General features: G+C 48.2%; 1 protein-coding gene across 1 annotated transcript in view; it reads right to left on the reverse strand.

The window, feature by feature from the left end:
• Nucleotides 1–8,532, reverse strand: part of MEX3C (mex-3 RNA binding family member C) — a 31,449-nt gene extending 22,917 nt beyond the window's left edge. Inside the window, exon 1 of the mRNA XM_073343559.2 lies at nucleotides 7,593–8,532. Coding sequence (XP_073199660.1) covers nucleotides 7,593–8,277 — 685 coding nt within the window. The 5' untranslated portion in view covers nucleotides 8,278–8,532. The remainder of the gene's footprint in view (nucleotides 1–7,592) is intronic.
• Nucleotides 8,533–9,615: the final 1,083 nt, after the last annotated feature.

Below are 9,615 nucleotides of genomic sequence, written 5' to 3' on the forward strand. Positions count from 1 at the left end.
ACCAGTGGTGGAATAAACAGACAATCAGCTAAGGACATGCACTGAGGCTCATCACAAAGAGGGCTATGATGCACGGCCCTATTTCTTGAACAGTTGGCCCATCTGTTTAATCCATCAACTGTGATGTTCCTGAAGCCTATGAATGGCTACTGTGTTCTCTTTGCCTTCCAGACTGAGAAATAGGGGATGTCAGCAATCCCATAAAACCAGTGTCTCCTGTTAGAGTTGCACCTCCTTTTTTGTTCATGTAATATACAGTGGTAGTTCTATTTGTTAGCATTTGAACAATGCAGCCATTGTTCAGCGGCAGAGATTTGAGAGTTCACTTTATAACTTGCAGCTCCTGGACACTGTGGAACTTAGCCTCCCACACATTCCACCAACCCTAAATGGTCAGCCTCCGGTGATGGGATCCTCAACCAAGAAACATCTGTTAAAATTACAATAGTTGGGGATGGAATACCGAAACACTCAGCTTGGAGACAAACTGAAGAATAATCAACATAGCTCCAATGTCATCCATATTTGGAGTGAAATTTATTGCTAACTAACCCTGCAAACTTGAAATAAGATTTAATAAAGGTGTCTCACATGAGGAAGGGCCATCTACTCCATTAGTCTGAGGTAAGAGCTCACTGATTTTAGATTAAGCTCTCAGTGGAAGATACATTCAGGGACACCTAAGCTTTATTCTGGAAGAAATGTCTTGGCCCTAGGGTGGTCCATGCTAGCCCTTCTGAAAAGTTATTTGGGTAGGTACAGGGCCCCATTCAACTATCAATACGTTATAAATCTGCAGACTGCAACAGTCTGCAAGTCTCGAGAGGAGACGAGTGGCAACCAGCGCGAGGCACTCTGAAAACACCTTTGGCCCAAAAGAAAAGCCAGATAGCAACACCTTTTATTATTTGTATTACTGTAGCACCAAGGAGCCCTACTCGCAGACCAGGACCCCACTGTACAGCGCCTAGCACCAACAGAACAAAGATAGTCTCTGCCCCAAAAAACTTGCAATCTATTTATAAAGATCATCTTCCACATAAAAATGAAGGTATTTTCTGTGAGTCACTCCAATAACTATATGAAAGTAGGCACCTTTAAGCCAAGAGCGTTAATTTAATCTGGAGGGAAAAGGTAGGAAACAATGGAAGTTAACCTGAACTGCCTAATGAAGTAGGTCAGTTTTTGGAGGCCAACTGTGGGAAGAAGACCGTCTCAATATGCACCCGATTGCCCAAGCAAGAAAACCGAGACACCTCCCATGTATCCCTTTAGGTCAGAAGGCCCAACTGTCAAAACTGTCAGCTGTCCTCCCAACAGCCATGACAGTACTGATATGTTTTCAATTCAAACCCCTATAATACATAACTTCCAAGTTGTCAGTGCCAAAAAAGGGATACTGCCTCTTACATTTGAGGGCAGCAGAGGTTCCTGGCAGGTTTACTGCCTAGGACACAGAGCCTCATATGAAACAGCAGTAGCATATGTTTTGTACCATTACCCTAGGAGATTAAAGTATGAAGGTGTAATGTATTATGAATTCAGGAAAAGTATATGCATGGAAAAAATATGGACGGTTAAATACGTGGATAGACAGAGGATATTTGGGGAGAGCTTCCTTTTAAAGAAATATCTGAAACTTGAAATGAAGTTGAATTTTTAATGTCCTGGACTTTTAACTTTCAGGTTTAAAAAAAAAAAAAAAAAAACAAAAAAAAAACACCAACCCTGAAGCTTCCAAGACCCATCAAGATTTTTTTTTTCAGTTGCTGATAAGTTTACAACCCAATGCCAATTTAAAAGGTTTATGGAATCCCCTGCCCCCCCCACCATCCTCTTTTTCATTTGCACCTGGGAACTGGCCCTTGACCTTTCATCTCAATTCTTACAAAACAGGTTTTAAAAAGAGAGACACTTTGCTGATCCTGCTGGAACACTGCATCTGGGGTCAGGGTCTTGCTCAGATTGTAAAGTCCATATCATCTGGGGAAACTTTCAAGATCTGGTAGTTTTGCTGATGCAGCTTATGAAATAGTTTCCCCCAGGACCAGTTAGTCCAATGTGGTTTAGAAGTACATTAGTCTGGACTTATATAGATGTTCACACATGAAAATCCACAAGATCTTTGGCAAGGAAAATCTGTACTCTTCAGGTGAGAGTTGGATGGGAAGATCTAGATGACTGTGAAAAAACATTACAATATGTTAACTACTGCAGGTGGTAAAAATGGTTCCCACTCTAACAGTGGCAACAGTTTGTTTTTAAAGCAGTAGCAGTTATGTTATTTACTTTGTCTTCACTACAGCTTTCTATCAGGGGAAGTGTATCCATGGTAGCAACAGTAGGAAGTTTTTGGAGATAAATAAGTCTACTGTAGACAAAACTTCTGTGGCTTATTTTTCCTCCTCAAACTCCTGTATGTCTGGAATGCTTCATCCAATCTCCTTCAACCACTGCCCCCTAAACTACATTTTTGTCCTGTTTTTGTTTTTTAAATTCCCACTTCTATTAGCAATGTTGGGGGCCCAAGAAGGCAGCCCAAGTCAATGGTTTTCTGAGTTTGGCTACAGACTTATGTGACCTTGTTCAAGTTATTTAACCCAACCTTTGTCAAGCCAGTCAGCAGCTTGCTATCCCCCTTTCCTTTCTGCCAGTGCTCAAAAGGCCTCTCTACACTGTGGAAAACTTATGGGTTTCAGAATTTATAAGGAAAATTCTGCATGAATTGTTTTGGAAAAAATGCATGAATTCATTGGAACAAATGGTTTATACCTTCCTCCAAGTGTTTTCCAATGGGACGTGAATGCTTGCAGCAGGAAGACTAGGACTGAAACGTATATGGCTATGTCACTAAGGCCACATTTAAACTAGGGGTGCTAGAGAGGCATAGTATGGTGCCATAGCTATGCTGCTGTAACCCCGTTGTGCAGATACAAACTACAACAACTGGAGGGGTTCTTCTGTCACTGTACAAACACCGGCTCCCTGAGCTATGGGAGCTAGGTTGACTTAAATGTTCTTCCACCAACCCAGCTGCATCCACACCAGGGATTAGATTGGTTTAAACTATGGTGCTCAGCTGTGTTGATTTTTCAAGCCCCAAGTACAGTAGCTATCTTGACCTGTTTTAAGTATAGACCAGGCCTGAAGTAGCAACCCTCAGTGAAGCGTTGTCTACATGAGAAGTGAACATTTGCAATTTACACATCAACAGAACTTCTGTAATTTGCACTAGTGCAGGGTGTCCACACTATGCATCCTCGCTAGTGTAAACTTGCTGAATATATCCACACAACACAGCTCCTTCAGCTTGGATTACACTTTAAAATTAGGTCAACATAGCTACAGCATTCAGAGGTGTGAATGCACACCCGAGTGCCACTGCTAAGCCAGCCTAACCCCTGGTGTAGACCAAGCAAAGTTGACAGAAGAATGCTTCAGTTAACTTGGCTCCCGTTCCTCAGGAAAGTGGAGTTCTTACAGTGATGAAAAAATCCCTCCCATCTCTGTAGTTCCTTATCAGCGCTACAGAGTTACAGCAGCATAGCTATGGAGCTGTACTGATGCCGCTACGCTGCTCCTAACAGGGACATGGCCTCCAACTGCTCCAGTATCTATGTCAGTTCCCAGCACAAGTCCCCAAAGTGGGAGTAGCAATCCAGAAGGATAAGTGCTGTATCAATATTTTGAAGTACTGCATAAGTTGTATTTATATATTAAAAATGCTAAGTATTTTGTAAATTTAAATATAACTGGCAAACAGAAGTCAGCTTACACCTTTTTTGCTTTGTTATGGTATATAAAGAATGCTAGCAGTCCATTCCCCTGCCCCCTGTTAAAAATTCAGCTTGGCTAAAGAACTTTTTTGTTAAGTTCCAATCACCCTAACTCTTCTTTTCAAATACACACAATAAACATGCTCTTCAGACCCCTGCGAGTCCTCCAGGAAAACTCGCACCAGATTTGACATTCCTGATATTTCAGCAATTAAACCATCAGGGAACATATTAAGAGAACACCTTCCGGGTTCTCTTTGTACATAAGAGAACAAAAAATGCAAAGGGACACAAATCCAATTGTTCTAAGCTCATTCACAGGTCACCTTTAAATTGCATCAGCACTGCATAAAAATATTTTTTATTAAACAAAAATATTATAGAAACAGGAGATCCATGCACAGTGTTATAGAAGCCGTATTAGTTCAAAACCAGAATGCAACCAGATGATGTTCAGGAGATATGATGGGATAACCACATTCTATGGTGTAGCTGCAATGTCCTTACTGGAATGGACACAAGGCAGGCAGAATTTAGAATCAAAATTCTCTAGTACAGCGGTTCCCAAACTGTTGTGCGTGAGCTTGATGGTCTATCCATTCACCTCAACACACTTTTTTAAGAAGGCAGTACATGAACAAATCAAGTTTGGGATCACTGCTCTATCAATACATGGCTAGACTGTGTCTGTGTATGAGAACGGTTCTATTCAATAAACAGGTATTTCTAAATACAAACTTTGAAGATTCCTTTGATAAGTATACCACTTCTATACCAACTATTTGTTTAGCTATCTGAAGTATAGACTTCCTTTAATGAGTTGCCAATACATTTTTAAGAAAACCAATGCTTTTATGCCAGTGTTTTTGGTAACAAAAAATAGTAATGAAAATCCTGAGTTCTCTCTTCTGCTACTTGTCCTTTTCTGAAGCCATCATTCTGTTTTTGGCAAGATCTTTTCCACAGCAACTAAGTGTTATCACAAACTAAAAAGTATGATGTCAGCTGAGGAGCAAAAGGAGGCAGAGCAGATGAACACTTCAGGAACAAAGATCCTGTTTTCATGCAAACTCCATTGTGAGAGTCATTTAAAACAAAAAAAAGTACTGAAGAATACACTACAAGGAACAATCCTAAACTGGTGAAGAATAGACTGGATGGCCTAATGAGTCTCTCACATCTAATTTTTATGATTCTCTTAAAGAGGAAGAGAAATACAGAAAACAACATTTTTCAATTATGCGTGACCAAGTTTTTAGTCACTAGTGTTTATTTCCTGGAAAAGCATTTTCACTTCTTAATACTGAATACTTGTTGCTCTCTCTTGGACAGGCTTTTAAAGAAAGGGTCTCAGATCTGTGTATTCGACCCTGTTGCATGGGGAAGCAAGGGACATATTCCTACTCTAATAATCTGTAAACATTTGATTTTGAAGTTTGTTAAATGAACACTTCAACTACTTATACAACAGAAATGATTAAATAAAAAAGGTATTTGCGTATAGGCTTTTCATGAACAAATAAAGAGAAAATCCTTGACCTGAGCAGCTTACAGTCCAAACAGGTAACAGACAAAGGATGGGGGAAAGTAAACCCAGTGAATGAACGGTGTTTAGAATGCATCTTTTTAGCTCCACTTATTTTGTATTATTTTAACTCACCCTTTGACTCAAACAGCAAATGTAAATAAAGTGATATAAAAAGGGAAATGGAACAGAGTGCTTCTGTTTAGGCACCTGTGTTTGATCATTTAGGCCATCCCCCTTTACAAATTAAAAAAATGCTTTTAATTTTCTTACCAGAAACACTTGTGCATGAAATGATCTTACCAACACCCCCATCTTTCTCTCACCCTGATACCACAAGAAAGTGACAATACTGAATCTGTGACATCACAAGCATGACCTTATCACGAAAGCATGATTTGAAAAACAAACATGTGACTTTGCAGTAAGATCAACAGGAAGCAAAAACTGGAGTGTGAGGACAAGAACACTTAGTCAAACATGCAACAGTTAAAAATAGCAACAAGGGAAATAACACATTTATTCCCCCCCATTAAGTTTGCTCATGGTGGAAGTCTCATCTTATTTGTCTGAATGAGCATGAATGGAAGTTTGTCATAATAAAGGACTAAGCATGCAATTCTGCAAACATTCAGACAAGTGACTATCGTCATTCACATACCCACAGAAGCCAATGCGACTACTCACATGCATGTGTTTGCAGAAACTGGCCAAAAGTTAGTAAATTTCAAACTCAATTTTACCACAAATTGTATTTTAAAAAACCCCCACAACACTGAAAGCAAAACAAACTATTTTTACTCAAGCAGATTATATTGAAATGTATGGTTTAACGTTTCACACACACAAACAAGTAATCACCACTAAATGTAGGAGCCTGAACTATTCTTGCACTCAGCTCTTTATGCAGGCTTCCCAGGCCATTCCAGTCTCATGTTCTATTACACGCAAGGGCCTGTTCCCAGCAGCCCCAAGCCCCGGTTATTGTATCCCCAGACAAAAAGACAGATTGGGGGAGTTAGTTTAAGGGACTGGTTGGAGAATTTATTCCACTGACTGAGAATGAAGAGAGGCATCCATTCAGCTCATTCATGCCATTATGCAAACCTGAATAGCTGCAGCTACTAAAACTGAAAAAACCTTATCAAGTTTAACCAAGCAGTCTTTGATTCTAACAGCCTGCCCAGAAGAAGAGATTACAGCCCTATCCCTTCACAACACTACTGCTGTCTCCCTACAGTGGCTTGTGCTGGTTTATGCTCCAGCAGTTGTCCATCTCCTCTCCCCTGAGATAAGCTATACTATACCCCTCCATGTCTAGTTAGTCTGTTAAGCAGACTCCAGTTTCCCATTTTAGCAGAGCTGTCCTGGGCCAGCTCAGTTCTGCCATCCTGCCCCACTGGTGCACCTAGGCTTCAGGCCATTTGACTGGTAAATTTCACTTCCCCAGAGTCCTATCCCTTTTAGTATAAATACTCACCACCACCTCGCCTGACCCGGTGATAGCTGATTGCAGCGACTCTGGCATTCTGCAAGCTTCCCCACCCCAGGCACTACTGCCCATTGCCCTGGCAGAACTTGCCCTACCAACCTGCTGCTCATCCCCCACAGAGCTCATCCCACCCAACTCCCAGCCAGAACTGTGGCCCAGTCCCAACCCCTGCTCAGCTCATCCATCTGCCATGTTATTGCCTATTCTCCTGGCAAGGCTCAACCCTCACCCTGCTTCTGCTCTGGGGATATCAAGTCTCCTGGCCAAGGTTCACACCAACACACGCCCCCTCTTCAGGGGCTGGTCGCCAGCCATCTTCCGCGGAAAGCCCCCCACCTCCCAGCAGATCCTCAAATCGGCACCCACCTGGCTGGGGCGCCCCCTCCCGCCTCCAACCGCAGACCCAGAGTCCCCCCCCGCCCTTGTAACATCCTCCCACGGCCCCCTGCCAGGCTGCCCACACCCCCACCCATGGCGAACACCCTCAGGGGGCTTGCCCGGGATTACCCCACCCCCAGGGAGCCTGCCCGAGCCCTCCCCAACTTCTCCGTCCCAGGCACCTCACCGGGGCCTCCCTGCCCCTGTCGGGCCACAGCCTCACCGCCGAGGCTTAGTCGGGCCTTCTCTCGCACAGCCGGGCCGGCGGCCTCCCCCCTCGCCGGCGGCCCTCTCCGCCCCCCGCAATCCGACCAAGCGGGAAGGCCTCACCCCTCGCCCGCCTCTCTCTCCTGCTGGCCTCGCCCAGGCCCCGTCCCCGCTCCCCTCGGGCACGACTCCCCCTTGCGCGGGCGGGACTCACCCTGACGGCCGACGATCTCGGCCACATGCTCGGAGCTGGGCACCGGGACGCACTCGGTGGTGTTGACGCTCTTCCTCCGCAGCAGCGCCGCCTGCTCCCCGTTCAGAGCCGGGGCCGCCGCCGGCCCCCCGCCTAGGCCGCCGCCGTAGGCGTGGGACAGCATCGCCGCCATCATGCCCTGGGGATCGTCCGCCCCGTACAGCACCCCGGCCACCGCCGTCTCCTGGGCATCGAAGGCGGCGGCGGGGGACAGCAGCACGGAGCCGAGCCCGGGCAGGAGCGGGTGAGGCGGCGGCGGCCCCCCCGGCGGCAGCTGTGAGGGCGAGGAAGAGGAGGACGAGGAGAGCAGCAGCGAGGCCGGGTCCTCCTCCTCCTCCTCGTCCTCCGCCGCCAGCAGCTCCTCCTCCAGCTCCAGGTCCCCTTCGTCCTCGACCTCCTCCGCCCCGTCGGGCCCCGGCTCAGGCAGCGGGGGCAGCCCCGCCAGCCGCTCCCGGGCCTGCTGCCGGGCGGCCGCCTCCCCGCTGCCCGCTAGGCCGCGATCGTGGAGGCCCAGCCCGGCCAGGCACTCCCGCAGGAGCAGAGTGTCCGGCTGCTGGAGCAGCAGCAGCGGCGGCGGGGGCAGACGCTGGGCCTCGGCGGGCTCCTCCTGGGGGCAGGCGGCGGCGGCGGCACTGCCGCTCGGCATGGCCGGGAGCGGGGGCGGGGGGGGCTCGGCTAGGTCCGGGTCCTGCTGCCGCCGCCGCGGAGCCTAGAGGGGCAGCGTCCCCTCCATGCCGCTGCCGGGGACACCGAGTGACGCGGGGCACCGGGCGCGGCCTGGGCGCTGCTGCCGCCGCCGCGCTCAGCGCTTCTTTTGTTCCATCGCTTCCCACTCCAGAAAGAGCCGCAGGCGGCGGCGAAGGCAGCTGCAGCCCCGCCCCGCCCCGCTCTCCCCGCCGAGCGATTGGACGGTGGAGCCGGTGCCGGGGCAGGCCTGGGAGAGGAGGAAAGCGCCCTCCCCCGCGGTCCCCGAGCAGGAGCAGGCGCTGATTGTTGGGGCGGCCCAGCGCTTATTGTGACGGCAACGGGGCCGGGCTGGGTCCCCCTTCCTCCGCCGCCGGCCTGGGTCAGGTCAGGGCGGCCCCGCAGGCGGCGGCGGCGGCTCTGCTGCCAGGGGCCGAGGCATCGGGGCTGGCGCAGAGAAAGGCGCGGGGAGCGGCCACAGAAGAGGTGCGGGCGCCTGAGCATGTGGGTGGCTGGCTGGAGAGCGGCCCTAGGGGGGCTGCCTGGGCCCGGAGTCCGCATCTCCTTAGGGTGCGGCGCTGGGTGCCTGCCTGGCTGTGCCCGGACTCGTGTGTCCCGGGAGCGCGCCGGGGGGTGGGTGTGTCTGGCTGTGGTGCGTGTTCCTGGGGCATCTAGAGTAGCTGTGAGTGTGTGGTTTCCCCCCCTTCTTTTTTCACAGGGGGAATACCTATCACAAGCTTTTCCAGTCTGTGTCCAGAAAGTCTGAGTCCCTTCCGATGCTGGTCTGCGTGCTGAGATACTGCATTAAGGTCTGGGTATCATTCGGCTGCTTTTGTGTTCAACCATAATGGGGTTCACTCCTGCAACAGTAACAGCACTAATTGCACTTGCAGAGGGGGTATTGCCCCTTTTTGGCCTGAGCAACTAGTAAGATGTCAGGATCCTGGGGATGTCCAGGTCAAAGCAGAAATTGATGAAGTCTGGTATTCTCTTTGATGCATCTGTTATTTACAAGGAATGTATAAAGTCCTGCTTCTTGGAGCACAGAATGAACTAAGAACAAAAGGAACAGTTTTGTAGCTTATACAGACTCAAGCCTCTTTAGTCAACAAACTCCAAAACTTGCTTTGTCTTGCTTTTCCCGGTGTCACACTACTCACCATTTGGCTTTCTTACCCTCTACTTCTGCCTCTTGCTCTGTTCTTGGCTGTCATTGGTGTCTGGCTGTGTGTTCTCTCTCTTCCCCCTGCCCTTAGGTATGGGCCCTTAACCGTCTCTTACTACCTTAAATGAAGGGCAC

This window comes from Lepidochelys kempii, chromosome 5, assembly GCF_965140285.1.
Source record: "Lepidochelys kempii isolate rLepKem1 chromosome 5, rLepKem1.hap1, whole genome shotgun sequence".
In the NCBI taxonomy this organism is placed as follows: domain Eukaryota; kingdom Metazoa; phylum Chordata; order Testudines; family Cheloniidae; genus Lepidochelys; species Lepidochelys kempii.